Source organism: Pongo pygmaeus, chromosome 8 (genome assembly GCF_028885625.2).
Source record: "Pongo pygmaeus isolate AG05252 chromosome 8, NHGRI_mPonPyg2-v2.0_pri, whole genome shotgun sequence".
In the NCBI taxonomy this organism is placed as follows: domain Eukaryota; kingdom Metazoa; phylum Chordata; class Mammalia; order Primates; family Hominidae; genus Pongo; species Pongo pygmaeus.
This window is the reverse complement of record NC_072381.2, coordinates 119,995,632-120,017,908: the sequence shown is the minus strand read 5'-3', so window position 1 is coordinate 120,017,908 and position 22,277 is coordinate 119,995,632. Positions and strand designations below refer to the sequence as shown.

Below are 22,277 nucleotides of genomic sequence, written 5' to 3'. Positions count from 1 at the left end.
TCCCTAAAGGGAAGAGTTACTTTGTCCTTCATCCTAGGTCCCACGGAGGGATGCAGGTCAAGTTGCCAGGCCTTCCAGTTTTCAAGAGCAGCTGGAAATAGGGATTTTTATGTAAAATCTCCAGATGTTTAAATATTGGCAAATGATTTCACTTTCTCTTTAAAAAATATTGTGTGTGGCCAGGCACGGTGGCTCATGCCTGTAATTCCAACACTTTGGGAGGCTGAGGTGGGCGGATCACTTGAGGTCAGGAGTTCAAGACCAGCCTGGGCAACATGGTGAAACCCCATCTCTACTAAAAATACAAAAAGATTAGCTGGGCCTGATGGTGCATAACTGTAATTCCAGCTACTCAGGAGGCTGAGGCAGAAGAATCGCTTGAACCTGGGAGGTGGAGGTTGCAGTGAGCCAAGATCATGCCACTGCACTCCAGCCTGGGCAATAGAGTGAGACTCCTTCTGAAGAAGAAAAAAACATTGTGTGGGCCAAACAAAACATGTCTGTGGGTAGGACTCAGTCAAAGGGCCTCTCGATTATGGTTTGGAGTTTAATGACATGTCCACCACGCCTACCCCAGGAAGAAACACACTTTTACACAGCAAGACCCAGGATTCATATACACATGCATATAGATGGCTGAAATAAAACTCACATGAAGCAATACTTACCTTTATTCTCTGCTATTTTCTTTTCTAGTTTTTAAGTATGCCGGTGATGATCCATTAAACTTATTTTATGTTCCAGTGGTTCAAGACCCAAAGTTTGAAAAGCATTGGCTTAGACCCTCTACACTAACTAATTACACTTTTATTGATGAAACAGAATAAGGTACTTCTGTGGGCAACCATGTTTCCATTCTGAGTACTCCCGTTATTGTGATAATAGGTATGTTTGGGTTACGTTGGGTTTCTTCACTTGCAACTGGACAGGTTTTGACAAAAGAATGTCTGAATCTTTCATTTGCCACTTTATCCTTAACAGAAGTTGGCCGGAATTTGGTGTCATCTTTCTTGGGTGCTTGATACAATTAAGAACTAACCCAGCTGCTAAATTCAGAGTAAAATACTGTTTGAATTCTAGCTAGAAGTCCAAAGAAAACCCTCGTAGAGCCCATGTCAGCTTTCAAGCCTTGTATTTCTGGAATTGCTTTTTCAGTTGGGATCACTTTTCCCTATGAGTCTGCCTCTCCTCTTTGTGTTCACCACGCTCACCTTGTTTCTTTGCTTTTGCATCACAGCCAGGGAGGGTGGAGCAAGATCAGGACCGGGACTACCTGTCATGCATCGTTCCATCCCTCAGTGACCAGCTGTTCATCTACATTGTCGAGAATTACATGCTGGATGGCATTCATTTTTGATGTATAAGAGCTTTTCCAGAAAAAAATATCATTTCAGCCAGGCACAGTGGCTCACTCCTGTAATCCTAGCACTTTGGGAGGCCAAGGCAGGTGGATTGTTTGAGGTCAGGAGTTCGAGACCAGCCTGGGCAATATGGTGAAACCCCATCTCTACTAAAAATAAAAAAATTAGCCAGGCATGGTGGTGCATGCCTGTAATCCCAGCTACTTGGGAGGCTGAGGCGGGAGAATTGCTTGAACGCGGGAGGTGGAGGTTGCAGTGAGCTAAGATCATGCCACTGCACTCCAGCCTGGGCGACAGAGCAAGACACTGTCTCAAAAAAAAAAAAGAAAAAATATAATTTAAGGGCTTTGGAGCGAGTTCACCCCTCCCTCAGGAATGTCCAAAAGGTGAGTTGTCAGCACACCTTCCATGCAGCAGGAAAGGTTTAACCATTCCTTGGGTGCAGGGCATGTCTGTCATCACCCCTATCTTGACTTGAAAGCACGCTTGCAATATACAACAGGATTCAAAAAGCACTTGGACTTTTGCAACAAGAGCCCAGGAGTGGCTTCTTGCCATTGAAGAGAGTTGACATGATGGAGACACCCCCAGGGAAAGGCCACGCCTGCCATGAAAACCACACGACCACAGTGAGGCAACACTAATATGGTAGTTTTGCATAATAAGTAGGCAAAGATGCCAACTACTAAACATGAATCAGGCAAGCAAGGCCAGCCAGAGAGTCGGCAGTCAACACAGTACTTTCAGGTTGGGGGCTAGTGTGGTGCAAGATGACCAGGAGCAGCATTGGAGACGAGATTGGAAGGCACCTTGTTGACAGGGCCTGCGCCTTGCCGCTCCAGGGCACTGCTTTCATCTGAGTTGGGGGCAGCACCCTCTGGAGTTGTGCAGCCACAGCCTGCACATCTTTACCCAGGGGCAGTGTGCCTCCAGGGAGCTGGCGCTGCAGTTGGTAGTGGGCAAATCACGTTTCTACAACTTCCCGGAGGACATAGAGCCAAGCTCCTAACCTGTCTCAGAGTCAGGGTTTTTTTCAGTTAAAACAATACTGAGAACACCCAATTTTCTCTCCACATCAGGAGGTTTAATAAGTTATCTGGTGAGTTTGAGCATTGGAAAGAATTATTAGTAGATCACAACAAAATAGGTAGAAAACATGATGGATTATTCATCAGTAGCTAGGCAAGTGGGAGAAAGGGAAACGATTAAATCTAAGAGAACAAAAACCATTGTACAAGAAAGGGAAACTATTCATAAGAAGCACTACAGAGTCTAGCAGAGCAATAATTATATTCTTAAAGAGTAAACACTGACCATGGGTTTAACCAAAATTTGTGGTGTAGGCCTATCGGTAAGAGCCAAATCTTCACCTGCAGAAACAGGATGTCAGTAGCTAATGGCTGAGTTGATATAAGCGTAGTGTTAAGAAAAAAACACCAAAAGTTGAGCACATTTGCCTATAGGGGTTTGGAGGAGTGGGACAGGCAATCACCATCACGCATTATAAGCATATTTGTTTCTTTGGGTTTTTTAAACTTTTTTTTTCTTATAGAGACAGGGTCTTGCTATGTCACCCAAGCTGGTCTCAAACTCCTGAGCTCAAGCGATCCTACTGCCTTGTACTCCCAAAATTCTGGGATTACACATGTGAGCCACTGCCCACACTTAGCCTAAACTTTGATAATAAATAAATAAACATGGGGTAAAAAACCCATACTTCCCACTCTATATCTTTATTGTTAGGGTTAATTTAAATGAAATAGTGTGCGAAAACTTCAAACGTGGCCTGTGCCATGTGCTCAATGAATGTTAATGAAAGTCAGCTGGTCTGTGGAGTTTCTTTAAGCATCAGTGTAGGAGCACAGCCCAGAGCCAAAGGAATGGCCTGAGGTCCCTTGCAGATAAAAGTAGGACTAAGAAGTAGGTGGTGAGACGCTGGGCACAGTGGCTCATGCCTATAATCCTAGCACTTTGGGAGGGCAAGGCGGGTGGATCACCTGAGATCAAGAGTTCGAGACCAGCCTGGCCAGTGTGGCGAAACCCCGTCTCTACTAAAAATACAAAAAAAATTAGCCAGACGTGTTGGCACGCACCTGTAATCCCAGCTACTTTGGAGACTGAGGCAGGAGAATCACTTGAACACGGGAGGCAGAGGTTGCAGTGAGCCAAGATCACGCCATGGCACTCCAGCCTGGGCAACAAGAGCAAAACTCCATCTCAAAAAAAAAAAAAAAAAAAAAAAAGGTAGATAGTGAGAAGAACTAAATTTGTAACCAGAAGGAGAGACAATGTTCAACTGCCTTCGGCTAGGATTTTCAGAGGCTGAACACCCTTTCCTATAGTATATATCCTTCTCTTTCTCACTTGCCCCTTGTGGTACAGCTGTCCTTCAGTTGCCTTGGTGGCTTTGTAAAGTTATTCCCTAAAGCTTCAGGATTTTATAGGTTTGCCTAAAAAGTAAGTCGTGTTTATAAATGGGAGCTTTGCAACCAGTCTTCATGGGTTCGAATCCAGATCGCCAGTTTACTAATTGTGTATGGGAGCTTGGCAACCAGTCTTCATGGGTTCGAATCCAGCTCGCCTGTTTACTAATTGTGAATGGGAGCTTGGCAACCAGTCTTCATGGGTTCAAATCCAGCTCACCTGTTTACTAATTGTGAATGGGAGCTTGGCAACCAGTCTTCATGGGTTCAAATCCAGCTCACCTGTTTACTAATTGTGCCACCTTGGGCAAGTCACTTAACCTCCTGTTGCCTCAGTTTCCTCATCAGAAAATAAGGACGATAATAGTACCAATTAATAGGGTTATTTTGAAAATTGAATCAATTAATCCACATAAAGCATTTAAAACAATGCCTGGTCACCCATCGCCTCCTGGCACCTAGCTCAGTAATTGCTATTCCTTCTGTTACTACTGTCATTCATTTCGACTGGGTAAAGTCAGGGCAATGTGTCCAATGAGATGGAGTTTAGTAACAGATTAGTTTGAGGATCCCGGAAAGTAAGTAGAGCTGAGATAGGTGAGTCGAGGAACCCAGGAGGGTCCACCCCTTTCCACTGGACAATGTCTTCCAGCTTGCCTAAGTAGAACAACGCTTTGTCACCTTTGTCATGCCACAGTACTCCAGGACCACATCAGTGGCTTCCTGTGGCCAGTAAGCTCTACTGTTCAGTGATAGAAATTCACCAAGGAACTGGACCTGTTGGGTTTTCAGTGCCCAGACCCTTTGGGCAAGCAAGCTGATGAGACTGCTCTTTTTGTTGTGGAATGAAATGAGGTGGCTAATGATGCTTTGATGCAGGAACGTGCTGGCATCATATGAACAGTTGTAAAGTGTCTGAGGCTGGAAGCCATGTGTACTCAGAACACCCACTGGAGGAAGCTGCCCACCTGCTCTGCAGCAGTCCCTGCTGGCTGTTGGTTATAGGGGTTGGGAGGAGTGGGGCAGGCAATTACCATCACGCATTATAAGCATATTTGTTTCTTTGGGTTTTTTAAACTTTTTTTTTTCTTATAGAGACAGGGTCTTGCTATGTCGCCCAAGCTGGTCTCAAACTCCTCAGCTCAAGCGATCCTACTGCCTTGTACTCCAAAATGCTGGGATTACACGTGGGAGCCACCACCCACACTTAGCCTAAACTTTGAAAATAAATAAATAAATATGAGTAGAACACTACTCATCATGTCCTGTTCTGGGGACATGCCACTTAGCTTTTCCAAGGCTCTGGGGCCACCCAAACTCCTCCCTGCAGGTCAGGTCAGCTGGAAATTGTGCTTTGTTGTGTGGTTCTCATTCAGAGAGCTTAGCCAGGGTTGGTTTGAGACTGGTCCATCAGCTCCTTCCTTCAGCTGTTTTTTGTTTTTTTTTTTTCTGAGTCAGAGACTTAAATGAGTCTTTTATCTTTTGTCATCGGTTGAGTGGTATTGACATCATTCAAATTACCTAACCGATAGTAGATACTGTTGGTGAACCCAAGGTATTTTTCTGACTTTCAGTTTCACCCAAAGACTGTTGCTCTGGAAAAGAGACAGAAAGCCAGGCTGGTATTGAAAACATGAACATATTGAACATGCATTTAGAGTGCTGACTTTGTGCATACAACTGTGCCAGACCCTGGTAATACAATGGCAGTTACCTTGTAATGGAGAAGATGGAAAAGAAAAAACAAATAGAATGTTTAGACTGTGGTAAATATAAAGAGAGGAAACTGACATGGGGGTCGGAGGGAGACTGCCTTTAACGAGGTAGTTCAGGGAGAAGTCTCAGAGGAGGTGACCTAGAAGCTTGAGGGTGCGACCAGAAGGAGGAGAGGGAGCTGGGCTGGCAAACAGCTGGGGAAGAGCCTTCTGGGCAGGCAAAAGCATGCCTGGAGATCTTGAAGCAGCAAGAGCCAGAGCTTGGGAGGATGTGGAAAGAGTGTGAGAAGAGGCTGGAAGAGGTGGTGGGGCCAGAGCGCATCTTCCATAGGGCAGTGAAAGAAGGATTAATGGAATGATCTGTTTATATTATGCACTTAAAAGATCATTCTGGTTGTTGCATGGCAAAGGGATTGAACAAATGAGTTGACAGTCCACACTATTTGAAGATACACACTCGTGTTTTTCTTTCTTTCTTTTTTTTTTTTTTTTGAGACAGAGTTTTGCTCTTGTTGCCCAGACTGGAGTACAATGGCGTGATCATGACTCACTGCAATCTCTGCCTCCCAGGTTCAAGCGATTCTCCTGTCTCAGCCTCCCAAGTAGCTGGGATTACAGGTGCGCACCACCATGCCTGGCTAAATTTGTATTTTTAGTAGAGATGGGGTTTCTCCATGTTGGTCAGACTGGTCTTGTCCCAACCTCAGGTGATCTGCCCACCTCGGCCTCCCAAAGTGCTGGGATTACAGACGTGAGCCACCACGCCCAGACCACACTTGTGTTTTTCATAGCTGTGCCCTGAACCCCTCCTAGCACCTTACTTTAGTGAGGGATCAATTACTTATAGGGATATCCTAATGTTTCTAATTTTCCGGCAAATCTCTGGTGCTGACACTGGTGTTGACATTCCTCTAGGCAAGTTGTGTTTGTGAAAACTCCCATGTGAGTGGGGCACTGGTCTGATGGCATCTCGTTCAGATTTTTTTATATCTGTCTTTTTATGGGCTCTTTCCTAAAAAGGTAGCAGAGATGTAATGATATTGAGGACATTTGCTGGGGTGGGGATATGTTGGTGAAAAACATGTCTAATACTTTAGTGGTGAGGATGGCATGCATTAATAAGGTGTAGGGTGTGCAATCTCAGCCCACTGCAACCTCTGCCTCTCGGGTTCAAGTGGTTCTCCTGTCTCAGCCTCCCCAGTAGCTGGGATTACTGGTGTGTGCCACCACACCTGGCTAATTTTTGTATTTTTAGTAGAGACTGGGTTTTGCCATGTTGGCCAGGCTGGCCTGGAACTCCTGACCTCAGGTGATCCACCTGCCTTGACCTCCCAAAGTGCTGGGAGTACAGGTGTAAGCCACCGCGCCTGGCCTATTTTCCAAGTGTTGGAAGGTTACATTTAGGAGTTCCATGTAGGGATTTAAAAATTTTTTCTTCCTCTCTCTTCTCCTCCCAGTCCCATGTTGGACTTTAACATATTTTTTCTTTTCAAGCCATAGTCTTCACTAAGTGGTTTGTTAAACTTTGGGAGATAATCTTTTCTTCTCCACTCAAGCAGAGGCCATTCTGAAGGTAAATAAGAGAATGATCAACCACCAGGGTTATGCTCCCTTGTCACCTGGATGAACAGAAGAATACCTAGCAAGGTGACAGATTATATGTGCTTGCATTTTCTTGCAGAGGTTACACCTAGCAAAATTAGGTCATAAGAGAGCTTGAACGAGCCTGAAGTTCAGGTCTAGGAGGAGTCAGGAGCCTAGGTGTCTAGAGAGTAGTTCTAGAATGTGTAGCATTCTAGAATGTCTGACATTGCAAGTTGGATGCTGTGAACACAGGTCTCATGCTTTCATCTCCCAATGGGTGTGCAGACACTGGAGAGACCCAGGTGAGGGCAGGTTTGTGTCTTTATTCACAGTGCAAGAGCAAGAGTGCCTTTTCAGAAAGGGTTCACATTCTTGTTTCTGAAATTTATAAGCACTTGAATGAAAAGCTTCACTCTGCAATTTGGAAGCAGTATAACCTTGGGCACAATGGTGTGCAGGTAAATGTTTAACAACCAGCTCTCCAGAGGGCAGGAAGAGGAAGGCCCTGATCTGTAAAGTTTGCCAATTTCCATGGTGTAAATGCTTCCACTGCAGCCAATTTCAAGCTGCCAAGGTGAAGTCAACCATGTAGTTGGGAAGGGCTGGGCATAGCCGGCTCTCCCAAGCAGGTTAGAGCTCTCCACTGCAGGGGTGAATCCCTTAAAATTTTATTTTCTTCTCCCCAGAAACCCCCTTAAGATTTTCGAAGTCCAATTTCTATATCTGAAGAATCAGTATAATTGGGGTTGATGGGATCACAGGAGTTATTATCTTTGAATACCTTTTGTAAATTGTGAAGTGCCACACATGTATTAGCTTTTTTCATTAGTTTGTTTGAAATGCTGTTTGAAGTACTTAATGATTCTGAGTATGTCCTGGAAGTAGAAGCAGCCAGAAAGAAAAGGCAAGGACAGCTGGGAGACTTCCTGTGCTGGAGACAGACAGATTTGTGCTGCAAAGAGATACCTCAATCAATATCTTAGTTCTTTGCTTTTTGGTTTTTGGTTTTCAAATTCCTCTGAGGTGTCCGGATTTGGAATTAGAGGGTAGAAGGTAATGGTGGTACCATGCTTAAACTAAACCCTGTCTCAAGACCCTAGGCCACGTGATAATAGACTTTGACCCTCTCTCTTAACTTGTATTTCTGTAAATGGCTCAGATGGGACCACAATCCCTCCTACTCTCAGAATCAGGATGGATGTGGCTCTCTTGTTGTCCATAAAGATATGATGTTCTGCCAGCAGAATTTAGACTGAAGCCAATGCCCATTTGTTAGACTGGATTCATTTCTAAGTAGAATTGCTGGTGCAGGGATAGTTTGAGATCCCTGGGTGACCTTAAAAGGTTCAATCAAATTTCAGAAGGGATTTTTGTAATGCTTCACAAATTCCTGCTCATACAGGTTAGTGACAGTCTTTCCTGACATTCAGCTGACATGGGCATCTGTGTGCCAGGCTGAGGCTGTGGGGGCTCTGTCTTAGTCCATTTTGTGTTGCTAGAACAGAATATCAGAGATTGGGTAATTTATAAAGAAATAGAATTTATTTCTTATGGTTCCTGAGGCTGGGAAGTCCAAGGTCAAGACATTTGTATCTGGCAAGGGCTTTCTTGTTGCGTTATCCCATGGTGGAGGCAGAAGGGCAAACTAGGGTGTGAGAGCGAGGATAGGGGCTGAACTTCATCCTTTTATCAGCAACCTGCTCCTGTGATAATTCACTCACTCCTGCTGTGACGGCATTAATCCGTTCATGAGGGCAGAGCGTTTGTGACTGAATCACCTCTTAAAGGTCCCCCTCTTAATGTTTACAATGGCAATGAAATTTCAACGTGATTTTGGAGGGGACATTGAAACCATAGCAGACTCCTAGGAGGATATGGCCTCACACTCTCTCCGCTACCACCCTGGAAGGTTGGGCATGTATTCTTGGCCCTTTTTACAGTCTCAGGGAGGCTGAGGCATGTGTCAGGAAAGGCAGGACTGGGAATCCAGTCCCCTAATCGGAGGTCCCTTCTAATTACAATTAGAGAGAAGAGGTGGGAGTTGTATACAAATGGTTGAACATGGTCAGAGAAAGGCTAGGAGAGGTCAAAGAAGGGTGTCATTTCAGTGAGTCATCTCAATCAAAAGGTGTGTCAAAGGAGTCATGTTTTTAGGAGGAGGAGGAAAAGGCACCAAGCCGATTTTAAAATCCCTTTCTGAGCTTAACCTTCACATAGAGAAGGCAGGTGCAGCACATCAGGGCAAGTGTGCCAAGTGATTTATAAGGAGGAAATTTCCTGGCTGAATTATGATAATCCTAGTACCTCTTTGCGTTGGGGGAATCAGATTAACTGGATTTGAGCAGAGGCTGTTTCTATAATCAGGAGTCCAGCTGACGGTTGCTGACAGCGTCTTTTATGTTTGGAGGAATAGCAAGGACCTATCACGTAGCCACGGAAAAGGCAAATCAAGTATCAGAAGTATCAGAGTATTTTTTTTTTTTTTTTCTAGGCAGAGTCTCACCTGTCACCCAGGCTGGTGTGTAGTGGTGTGATGTCAGCTCACTGCAACCTCTGCCTCCTGGGTTCAAGAGATTCTCCTGCCTCAGCCTCTCAAGTAGCTGGGATTACAGGCACCTGCCATCATGCCTGGCTAACTTTTGTATTTTTAGTAGAGACAGGGTTTCGCCATGTTGGCCAGGATGGTCTCGAACTCCCAACATCAGGTGATCTGCCCACCTTGGCCTTCCAAAATGTTGGGATTACAGGCATGAGCCACCATGCCCAGCCAAGTATCAGGGTATCTATTTTTTTTTTTTTTTTTTGAGACGGAGTCTTGCTCTGTCCCCAGGCTGGAGTGTGGTGGCATGATCTCAGCTCACTGCAACCTCCGCCTCCCAGGTTCAAGTGGTTCTTCTGCCCCAGCCTCCTGAGTAGCTGGAATTACAGGTGCGTGCCATCACACCTGGCTAATTTTTTGTGTTTTTAGTAGAGACAGGGTTTCACCATGTTGGCCAGGCTGGTCTGTAACTCCTGACCTCATGATCTGCCTGCCTGGGTCTCCCAAAGTGCTGGGATTACAGACATGAGCCACCGCGCCCGGCCAGTATCAGGGTATCTTAACTGGTGAAAGCCACAAGTGGCAGGGAAGCCCACCATTGTACTGCCCATCCCCCGGGAGTGTTTGTGCCAACTAATAATTCTGTTTACCGAACTCACATGGTATAAGAAAATGAGGTCGTGGAAGCCAATTTAAGAGAAGGATCATTTTGGACAACTAATGACAGGGTGACTGTGTATGTAGCTTCAAGTAACTACCACTTGCCACAGCATGAAATGGGCCTTTAGGTAAACTGCAAATTAAGCACTCTATGCGTTTATTTAAACTGTTGAGTTTCTTGTTTTCTGGGCTCTATACTAGTGATGGTCTAGCACAAAGAAAGGGAGTAGGAGGCAGGAGAACGCACATCTCTGTGATATGTGTTTACAATTCAGTGGGAACCAATAGGGTAGAAGCAGAGAAAATATTCTAGGTAATGAAGCAGTCTTTCTCAAACGTAGACTGCCATGAGAATAGGACTCCTGTCTTTAAGCAGAAATCAACCTTACCATACAGAGGAGCATCTTAGGATTGCAAATCCAGACCAGTCTCACCAGAGAGAGATTTCCAATCCAGGCCTCGGCTCAGGCTGGAGGTGGCCGAGAGGGTCCTCCCAATGGTGGGTCGTGTTTCCTTGCTATCTCACCCCGATTCTGTATATGTTCTTCTTCCATAAATGGCTGCAGCCTGGAAGAATTTCTGTTTGTACTTCAAGCATTGTTCCTCATCTGTGTATTGACTAGCAGGTGTTGCTTTTGGAATGATGACGCAGCTGGGCATTCCCCAATTCTGAGCTATGCACCCAGGGCTTAGTGAGGACATTAGACTAGCTTAGTTTCCTTCTATGCTAGATAATCTTTTCCTGTGGAAATCCCTTACACAGTGCTTCCAAATGTGGCCAAAGTAAGACTGTTTCTTCTTAGCTGTATCTTCTTGGACAAGGTTTTTAACTCTTCTTAGCCTTGGTTTCCTCCTCTGCAAAACAGGAATTGTGTAACAGTCCCCTGTACGGCAATCGTGACGCAGTTATTTTGATTGTGAGTAGCAATTAATTGTTATAGTGCCTGGAACATCATTAAGTATTCAGTACATTTTACTTGTTATAATAATATAGTAGTGTTCTGGAGTGATTTATTGCAAATGTCAGAAGTTCAGGACCCTGGACCTTCACATGGGAGATGTCCCTACAGCGTTATTAGGGGTAACCCTATTTTCCCTAATCCAAACATTGAACTGAGAAGTACGGAGATGACAGCTCAGGCTATTTGATATTTGAAATCAATATCAGAACTATTTCAGACATTTGGAGGAATTGACCATCGAGCTTGCAGTTTTGTAGGGCCAGGATTGTGAAATAAAAGCAAAAGAAACGCAAACCAAGAGAAACATTGGTGACAGTACAGCCATTCAGTGCTGGAGGACATGGAGGAGAAGGAAATATTTTCTCAATCTAAGGCAGCATGAAAGCTTCAGAGAAGCACCGGGACCTGGGCTATGCCGCGTGGGTCAAGTTGGATGTGAACAGATGGGGAGAAGAGAAACCACAGCAGGTGAGGTTACAGTGGGAGTGAAGGCACTGGCGAGAATGAAGATGCTAGACCAGAGAGTGGTCAGAAGGCCTCGCTCAAGGGAGATTTATAAATTAATACAAATAAATAGTAGAGTATTTTAGTGCTTGGTCTCCAGAGTCAGACTGTCTGCGATCACATCACTTAGCACAGGGATAAGCAGAGGTGGTTCTTTCTTAAACTCCTGAAAAGCTGACATGAGCCATGTTATTGAAGATCTCTGAAGTTAGGTAGAGAACTTTAGGCTGGCTGATTTGGGACTGAGAGAGCTATTTGGAACTTTTTTTTTTTTTTTTTTTTTTGAGGTGGAGTCACCCAGGCTAGAGTGCAGTGGCACGATCTCGGCTCACTGCACCCTCCACCTCCCGTGTTCAAGCAATTCTCCTGTCTCAGCCTCCCAAGTAGCAGGGATAACAGGCACCTGCCAGCACGCCCAGCTAATTTTTGCATTTTTAGTAGAGACCAGGGTTTTGCCATGTTGACTAGGCTTGTCTGGAACTCCTGACCTCAGTTGATCCACCCGCCTTGGCCACCCAAAGTGCTGGGATTACAGGTGTGAGCCACCGTGCCCGGCCTTTGTTTTTCTTTTTAAAATCAGCTTTATTTTGTTTGTTTATTTGTTTGTTTATTTATTTATTTATTTATTTTTTGAGACAGAGTTTCGCTCTTGTTGCCCAGGCTGGAGTGCAATGGCACGATCTCAGCTCACCACAACCTCCGCCTCCCAGGTTCAAGCGATTCTTCTGCCTCAGCCTCCCGAGTAGCCGGGATTACAGGCATCCACCACCATGCCCAGCTAATTTTGTATTTTTAGTGAGACAGGGTTTCTCTATGTTGGTCAGGCTGGTCACGAACTCCCAACCTCAGGTGATCCGCCCGCCTCGGCCTCCCAAATTGCTGGGATTACAGGCGTGAGCCACTGCACCCTGCCGTCTTATTTATTTATTTATTTTTTTGGTGACAGACTTTTGCCCTTGTCTCCCAGGCTGGAGTGCAATGGCACGATCTTGCCTCACTGCAACCTCCACCTCCTGGGTTCAAACAATTCTCCTGCCTCAGCCTCCCAAGTAGCTGGGACTACAAGCACATGCCACCATGCCCAGCTAATTTTTGTATTTTTAATAGAGATGGGGTTTTACTATGTTGGCCAGGCTGGTCTTGAACTCCTGACCTCAAATGATCCACGCACCTCGGCCTCCCAGAGTTCTGGGATTACAGGCATAAGCCAAGGTGCCCAGCCTATAAGCTTTATTTTCTTAAAATCATTTTAGATGAATAAAAAAAATTGAGAAGATAATACAGGTATTTCCTATATACTCAACACTTGGTTTCCCCGTTAGTAACATTTTGCGTTGGTATAACACACTTGTTATAATTACTGGACCGTATTGGCACACTGTTATGAACTAAAGTCCACACTATTCAGATTTCCGTAGTTTTTACCTAATGTTCTTTCTCTGTTCTGGGATCCCATCCAGGATCCCACATCACGTTTAGTCATCACATCTCCGTAGGCTCCTCTTGGCTGTGATCATTTCTCAGAAGTTCTTTGTTTTTTATGATCTTTACAATTTTGAAGAGTACTTGTCAGGTGTTTTTGTTTTGTAGAATGTCCCTCCATTTGGGATTTTTCTCATGATTTCATAGGGATTATGGGTTTTGTTTTGTTTTGTTTTTGGGAGGAAGACCACAGAGGCAAAGTGCCCATTTTCATCACATCCTATCAAAGGTACATTCTGTCAACATTACTTATCACTGTTGATGTTTACCTTGCTCACGTGGCTGGGGTATTGTCTGTCAGATTTCTCTATTGTAAAGTTCGTCATTTTTTTCTTCCTATCCACATTGTACTCTTTGGGAGGAGATCACTATGTACAGCCCATACTTAAGGAGTGGGGAGTTAGGCTGCACCTCCTTGGGTAGAATACACTTTGCTGGTTGCATCTAGAGAAAAACGCCAGGGGCCGGTGCGGTGGCTCATGCCTGTAATCCCAGCACTTTGGGAGGCAGAGCCGGGTGGATCACGAGGTCAGGAGATGGAGACCATCCTGGCCAACATGGTGAAACCCCATCTCTACTGAAATAAAAAAATTAGCTGAGCGTGGTGGTGCGCGCCTGTAGTCCCAGCTACTTGGGAGGCTGAGGCAGGGGAATCATTTGAACCCAGAAGGCAGAGATTGCGGTGAGCCAAGATCGTACCACTGCATTCCAGCCTGGCGACAGAGCGAAACAGTCTCGAAAAAAAAAGGGGGGCAAAGGCGTCGGAAATTTCCAGTAATCCGAGAAAAAGGAGTTGAGGGCCCGGGCTCACGGGGTGAGAAAAGGGATTGAGGCACAGGGGATGTGAAGGTGGACAAAATTTGGTGGGAAATGAAAGAGAGGGCAGAATCAAGCTTCAAGCACTGGTAATTAGAGGATTATTCTGGTATAAAGAGGTCTGGATTAGAAGTCACTGCACTAGGTGACCGCCAACTCTTTATTTCTTGGCTGCACCACCTTGGGTGAGTCACTTCGTTCCTTTGAGCCTCAGTTTGTCTATTTCTAAGGAGGGGTTGACGGTACCTGTTCTTCCTACCTGAGAACTCCTGTGAGAGTGAAATGAGATCGAGAAGAGGAAAGGGCTTTGGAAGCCATCAAGCACTGTGTTGTTCCAAATGCTTATGGGTTAGGGAGTGATGGTGCAATGGGGAAGGAAGGGGGCTTGAGAGGGAGAATGTATATGTTACCTGCGAGATACTGAGTATTTCAGATGACCCAGAGCAAGCTGTAACTAAGAGTACTCTGGGCCGGGCGCGGTGGCTTACGCCTGTAATCTCAGCACTTTGGGAGGCCACGGCGGGCAGATCACAAGGTCAAGAGATTGAGACCTTCCTGGCCAATGTGGGGAAACTCCGTCTCTACTAAAAATACAAAATTTAGCTGGGCATGGTGGTGTGCGCCTATAGTCCCAGCTACTAGGGAGGCTGAGGCAGAGGAATTGCTTGAACCCAGGAGGCAGAGGTTGCAGTGAGCTGACATCACACCACTGCACTCCAGCCTGGGTGACAGAGCAAGACTCTGTCTCAAAAAAAAATAGTACTCTGTCACAGGTTTGTGATATTTACCTGCTACGGAGATTTTTATTTCAAATGTGCTTTCCCAGATGTTCTGTTTCTGGCAGTCTAGTTCCACAGTCTGTACCCCAGAGAGAGGTAGCTTGGGCAAGATGAGGCTAGTTCTGGATTTGGAAAGAGGGACTCTGCTTAGCTTTGTGAACTTCCTCTTACGACCTGCCATGGCCTCTGCTTGACTGCACTGAAGGTTACTGGGATTTCTTTAATGGTCTCATTCCCCCAGTCTCATTGCCTGAGATCGTTAATAGACATTCCAAAAGTAACACATCAAAAATGGCATTTTTGCTTTCTGTCCTGCACTGGAGTTCAGAGACATGGCTGATCTGCTTTGCTTGACTCTGAAAGACAGTGTGAAACTCCTCAGTAAGCTATGCAATTGGCTGCTTTCGCTGAGTAGTGAGAATTCCTCCAAACTGGGTATTCTGCAGTGGAGGAATCCCGTTACCTTTTCAGGCAGGTAGACTCTTGGCTCTTTGTAGGTATTTCCTCACTGTTCAGAGAGTGTGCAACCATGCTTTTGGTTTTTCATTGTACAATCCTTATTTAGGCAACAAAATTGATGAGCCATGGAAGGTTTGAACTGTGTCTGCGCAAGTTCCAGGGTAAATCATTGACTACTTGGTACAGTGGAAAGTGCTGGGAGCCTGAATGCTAAGTATGCCTCTGCCAGTAACTCCTGATGACTTTGGGCAAGGAATGTAAAATCTTTGCTCCTCAGTTTCCCTATCAGTAAAATAAGTAGGGACTGCTTGGGCCTTGAAAGATGGAACAGTCGAGTAAAAATTTACAGCAGAGCCAGTTGGCAGATAAGGGGAGTGCAGAATCAATGTCATGTCTGTACTGGAAATGACTCAGTATATTTCAAAATTGTAGCATCGAGTCAACAAACATACATTTGGTAATAACCAGACTGTCAAAGACAGTTCTATAAAGTCAACCTCTTTATTCGTTTTGGAAAAGGAGAGATATTCCTTTCTTGACACTGACTTGAGTTGGGATGAAATAAGAACTGAATCTTTTGGTCTTTGGATTCTGTCCTTCTCTAGTAAGAAAAGCCCATTTCTTTACAAATAGGTTGTTCTGAGATGTGTCTGCCTAGGCTGTTGTGTGAGGGAAAGGCAAGTAAACACGGTCTAGTCTCTGGGTGAAGGCAAAGCAAGTCATCTCTGGGCACGGGGGACTTTGTGGTGTAATGTATATTTCCAAAGGGAAACTCTTGCAAAATGCAGACGCTGATCCCAGTTCTGACCTTGGTAGCTGGTGCCAGCATTGGCAGTGGCTCCTTTATTCGGACACAGAGAAAAGCCAAGAAGTGAAGTGATATTTTCCTTCCCTCATCATTACTCAGCATGACTGCCTTGCTTAGCAATAAGAAATTCAAGTGTCAAGAGAAACTGCAGTGCATTTTCTTATCAAAAATGCATTCTCCTGTGTAGTCAAGAGATCCACTATGTTCTCATACTGTTGCTGAAGAGGATGGTCTTTTGAATTACTTTTGAAATTCTAGCTCTTCTCTGTAGCTGGCGTATTCATATTGTCTGAATTCTAAAGGGAAATAGCTCTTAAATTGGAGTATGCGTAAGAATCACTTGAGTAGTTTACTGAAAAGGTAGATGCCTGACTCCCACTCCTAGTCATTGGGGCTGAAGAACCTGCATTTTTAATACATGGTACAGAAGGTTCTGATCTGGGGGATCCGTAGAGTTGCCTTGAGTGTTACCACCTGGGTGCCATGCTCAGTTATCAAAAACCTTATTGCTACGTGTGTCCCCTTTACAAGCCAAGCCCTAGCTGCTGCTTTTAGAACGGCACTTGAACTTGCCATGTAAATTAGAGGCATAATGATAATACTTATAAAAATAATTATTTTTGACTTACAACAATTTTCTGATTTATACAAACCACATGGAAGGAGCATGAACTTAGCAGTCAGAAAGGCCTGGGTGTGGATCTTTCAGCTTCCTCTGCTTCTTGGGCAGGTTGTTCAGCTCTGTGGCTCTGTTTCCTTATCTGTCAACTGTCAAATGGGAACAGTATTACTCACTTCACTGAGAGAGAGGGGTGGTGAGGATAGAATAAAGTGGCTTATGTAAACACCCTGCACTATGTGTGGCATTTAGTAGATGCCAATAAATACCACTTGTCTTCTTTCTTATAAGAAGCAGGAATTGATTTAAAAAACACAAGGACTTAAAGCAGATATTTTTAAGGAAAACTTTTTTTTTTTTTTTTTTGAGACAAAGTCTCGCTCTTCTCCCCCAGGCTGGAGTGCAATGGTGCGATCTCGGCTCACTGCAACCTCTGCCTCCTGGGTTCAAGCGATTCTCCTGCCTCAGCCTCCTGAGTAGCTGGGATTACAGGCGCCTGCCATCACGCCCGGCTAATTTTGTATTTTTAGTAGAAACGGGGTTTCACCATGTTGGCCAGGCTGGTCTTGAACTCCTGACCTCAGGTGATCCACCCACCTCGGCCTCCCAAAGTGCTGGGATTACAGGTGTGAGCCACCGTGCCCGGCCAAGGAAAACTTTTCTTTCTTTTTTTTTTTTAATGTGCAAGGGATAGGTTTTTTGGCCTTCATACACATCACTTTAAAAGTCAGTCATTGTTTACAGACCTTGAGAGCATGTCCCTCCTTAATTCTTTTAGATAATAACTGAGTTATGTTGTAAATACAGGTTTTCAAGAGAGATCCCAGGAGGTAGATAAGGAATTGCAGGTGAATTGCAACCTTGGTATCTTTGTGGCCATTCCCAGGGTCCCTTGCAGAGAACACAGATCAGGTGTTCAGCCTGAAACTACACCTGCTCCTAGTCAGAATCTCACAAGAAGAACCTTGTTTCTCAGAAGTTAGCTAGTAATGGATTATTTGGACTATCTTGTTCAAACTCTTGCCAGGCAAAATGAGAACACTGCTGAAGTCTGAGAGAAACAGTGAACTATTATATTGTGGTATACAGCGAGCTCCTTGTTGTAAGGTGTTTTCTAAACTGAGTTTCAGCAGTATCTGCCCACATCTACCCCCTGCTCAACCTGGTTTTACCTTTGGAGAGAAAATCATCTTTGTGTTGGTTGATTAATTTTAGGTTCAATGTTCTTGTCCCATATAATGCTCATATCATTCCTTAAGGAGTATGTTTTTATATATCACCATGTTCCTCCTTATGAGGCCCCACATCAAAAAAGGAATTTGGTAGCAAACACTGCCTATCTGCATTCTCTAGCTGGAGAAACTGCAAGTTAAATGAAGACTCTTGGTGAGCTCAAAGCCACAAGTGTCCCCTCACTGCCTTCTCTCTGGGCCTTTGTAGAGGGGAGGCTGTACATCCCAGTCCCAGGGCTGTGCAGTCACAATAACTTCTAGTCTCTGAAGGCCACACTCTGGAAACTAAGAGTATTCTTTTAGTATTCTCTTAGTATCCTTGTAAGCCCCATCATGTGATGTTAAGGTCTGAAAAGACCCTCTAAATTCCCTGGGCCAATTCCCCTTTGTTTTATGGGAAAGGAAACTGAGGTTGAGAGATCCATGTTGTTCCTAGTTTATTTTTTAAAAATTTACTGCCTGCACTGTGTGTATTAGACACTATGCACATAATGGGAGGCTCATCATAGGCCCGCAACAGGTTAGATGAGTTGCCATTTATGATCAGGAATGACCCTCTGGTAAAGCAGGCTAGAAACTGTCCAGCACATACTAATTAATAAGTAAAGAAACATTTACTGAGCACCTTTGGTACATGAACATTCTGCTATGTCCCTAGAAGCTGGGAGAAGGAGGGAGAAATACAACTGTGAGACAAAAAGGATAAACTTTAAGAAATGGTTCCCATCTTCAAGGACTTACAGTCCACAGTGAACTCCTTCTGAAGGTGCCTTCTAAATCAAGATAAAGACATATAGCAAATCCACATTACAAAATATTGAACTAAGCAAGATTGTGTATTCAGTAGTTCAATGGTGTCATCCTAGAGAAGTTTGGGAGGAAGGGAGAAGACAGCAGGCTCCATTGAGGAACACGCCTGGTGTTTTCCCCCCTGGACTGTCAAAGCCACAACTGTCTTATGGGTCTTTGTGTCTCCAGGATTATGGCTTGGAGGGACTGCTCCGTTCGCACTGTCGAATCAATCTTTGTGGCTCATTTGACACCAAAATTACAGAGATACCATGATGATCCCTTTTGCAGGAATGCTGTCTACTCACCTGGATCTTTTGTTGATTTTCTTTCAGTGGCCCACCCTCAGGACCCTCACCACCCATCAGAGAAGCCTGTCATTCACTGCCATAAATGTGGGGAGCCTTGCAAGGGTGAAGTGCTTCGGGTCCAGACCAAACATTTCCACATCAAGTGTTTCACCTGCAAAGGTATGGTTCCTCCAGCTTCGTGGCTCAGTGGCATGCCACGGTTGGGGCTTGCCTTGGGTCCAGCCCATCCCCTTAACTCCACATCGGGTCACTGGATGATAAGCAAATGCCCTCAGAAGCCCTGACATCATTTACTGCCAGTTTGGGATTCAGTTAGACTCTAGGGCGAGAACGAGTCCTGCTAAAACCAGTGATTCATGGACCTTTGGGTGCTCACTGAGGCCCCTTCTCCTGGAAGAAGGGACTAACACTGAGAACAAGCAGTAAAAAGGCCGGACGCGGTGGCTCACGCCTATAATCCCAGCACTTTGGGAGGCTGAGGCGGGTGGATCACCTGAGGTCAGGAGTTCGAGACCAGCCTGGCCAACATAGTGAAACCCCGTCTCTACTAAGAATAAAAAAATTAGCCGGGCACAGTGGTGGGCACCGGTAATCCCAGCTACTCTGTAGGCTGAGGCAGGAGAATCACTTGAACCCGGGAGGCGGAGGTTGCAGTGAGCTGAGATTGTGCCATTGCACTCCAGCCTGAGCAACAAGAGTGAGACTCCGTCTTAAAAAAAAAAAAAAAAAAAAAAAAAGAGAGAGCAGTAAAAATACAGTTCTGTGGTTTTTGCCTTATTTTTCTTTTTCTCTGAAATGAGGAACTCCTACTACAAAGTAGCTTGTCCTAATACCCATTAATTATAGGAGGCCTGGAAAACTTGCAAGATTGGATGCCAAGTCACTGGCTTCTGTGTGTGTGTGTGTGTGTGTGTGTGTGTGTGTGTGTGTGTGTATTGAGATGTGAGAATTAAGCAAGAACACTTGGGAGACCTCTAAGCAGAAAAAGCCCTCCCATCCAAGAAGCTACCAGTTTGGTGTTGATTTCTATTAACAAGCTTACCTTTTGGGGTTTACAAAGATTGGCATCTTTGTATGAAATATACCGACCTGTTATTTCAGAGCCAGGGCATGGCCAGCTGGGGAAAAACAGGAAGAAGAATGGTTTTGTGTGTTTGTTTGATAAATAGGTTACTTGGGCTGAGGGCATGTCCGGGTAGCTCAAGATGGGGTTCAAGGATGTCAGAGAAGGAAGGGACATGAGACTCGGAGTGCACTCTGCAGATTTACTCTGTGCCCTACACACCCTCATTCCTATGCCCTGCTTGTGGTAAGCACCTTCATTTCTGGAAACGGGGTTTCATTTTGAGTGTCATACATCACAAAGACTTAGCACTGTCATCCTAAGCCATCTATCCACAGCCACGGGGGCTACTGGGTAGGTTCCAGTCTCCTAGTGACCATGAAATACATGAATAAAGGAGGAGGGAGTACTTTCCTGGAGTCCACAGCTGTTCCTTACACTGAGAGTAAAGTTTTCAGGAGAAAGAACACTAGCATGTGTAGCTAGGGTAAGAAGGTGGAAGGGGTGAAGGGCATGAGCTTGACTCCCTCAAATGAGCTCAATGCTCAATGCTCAATGCATGACATGCATTACAAATGCTGTGTCCACATCTCAGAGAGGGATTAGTTAATCCTCCTGAAAACCCCTGTGAGTAAGTATGATGAACCCCAGTTTTCACCCAACCCAAGTTGGCCATGAGGAAATATCAAGGTCACACCCAGGGTGCTGGGCTGTCACGTTATGTGGCTTGAGTCCTGCCTTGCCATTAAGCAGCTGTCTGATTGTAGACAAGTTACTTGTCTCTGTGTGGCGCAGTGTCCTTATCTGTAAAATAAAGAGACTAGACGATATGAAACTTGTATCATCCCAGGTCTGAAGTTTGCAGATTCCATATACCAGATAAGTGTATACTAATATAGAACCCAATTAGAGCTTCTTAGGGGGTATGTCAGAGAAAAAATGTTTTCTAGTTATATCCAGTTTAGCTAACTTGGAGTCAGCATTATATTTTTATTTTTTCTCATAAATTTATTGAGACATGGCTCAAAGGATAGATTTGGTATGAAATAAATACAATCCATAAATGACTGCAGCCACATATATTTTTTATTATATTTATTCTATTTTATTATTTATTTATTTATTTATTTGAGATGGAGTCTCGCTCTGTTGCCAGGCTGGAGTGCAGTGGTGTGATCTCAGCTCACTGCAACCTCTGCCTCCTAGGTTCAAGCAATTCTCCTGGCTTGGCCTCCCAAGTAGCTGGGATTACAGGCACCTGCCACTGTGCCCAGCTAATTTTTGTGTGTGTGTGTTTTTTTTTTTTTTTAGCAGAGATGTCGTTTCATCATGTTGGCCAGGCTGTTCTCAGACTTCTAATCTCAAGGTATTCTCCTGCCTCAGCCTCCCAAAGTGCTGGGATTACAGGCGTGAGCCACTGCACCAAGCTCTCTATATATTTTATATTTCTACTTTGAAAGTATGAAGTAGTAGACTCAGATCTGGGCACTCACTGTTCAACACATCAAGGTGTTTGAACAGACATTCATTCATCCCCTGTGGGGTGAAAGCTCCTTGCTTTTTTTCTCTTTTAGTTTAATTCTATGGACCAAATGTAAATTCCTCATCTTGGAAAGTTGTATCGTATATCTTGTTTCATACTATAAATGTGCTCTTGAAAAGTTGAGTTTTTGTTTAAATTAAATTCTATTTTAAGAATACTTGCTATCTGTAGGAATTATTTTTCAGTTTAACAAAATGTTACTAAAATAAATGAGTCATTTATCCTTATAAATTTATATTTTCTCACACTTAATCTGGCAATGGCTACTATCTTGTGTCCCAACAGTCTGGAATCACGCTTTTCTTTAATATCTGAGGAAAGTGGTTTAGGTTCCCCATGCCTTATACCATAGGGAGTCTGTGACTTTTCCCAAGATTCTAGAACAGCACTGTCATCACTGCTATAACTGTGGGGGAGCCTTGCAAGGGTGAAGTGCTTCAGGTAGAAATACCATGCAAGCTGGCACACGTTTACCTGTGTGACAAACCTGCACATCCTGCTCATGCACCCCAAAACTTAAAAAATAAATTAAAAAAAATGCAAGCCACTTGTTCTAAATATTCTAATAGCCATATTGAAAAGGTTAAAAGGGAAAGGTGTAGTTAATTTTCATTAAAATATTTTATTT

General features: G+C 44.4%; 1 protein-coding gene across 16 annotated transcripts in view; it reads left to right on the top strand.

Annotated features, from left to right (window-relative positions):
• The window catches only part of ABLIM1 (actin binding LIM protein 1), a 339,345-nt gene that overhangs the window by 145,316 nt on the left and 171,752 nt on the right, over window positions 1-22,277 (top strand). For all 16 annotated transcript variants that reach the window (XR_010127472.1, XR_010127476.1, XR_010127477.1 and 13 more), the window contains exon 2: window positions 19,068-19,202. Coding sequence is in view for 4 of the 16 variants with exons in the window: in XM_054503860.2 (XP_054359835.1) it covers window positions 19,068-19,202 (135 nt within the window). In the remaining 12 variants the exon portion in view is untranslated. The remainder of the gene's footprint in view (window positions 1-19,067; window positions 19,203-22,277) is intronic.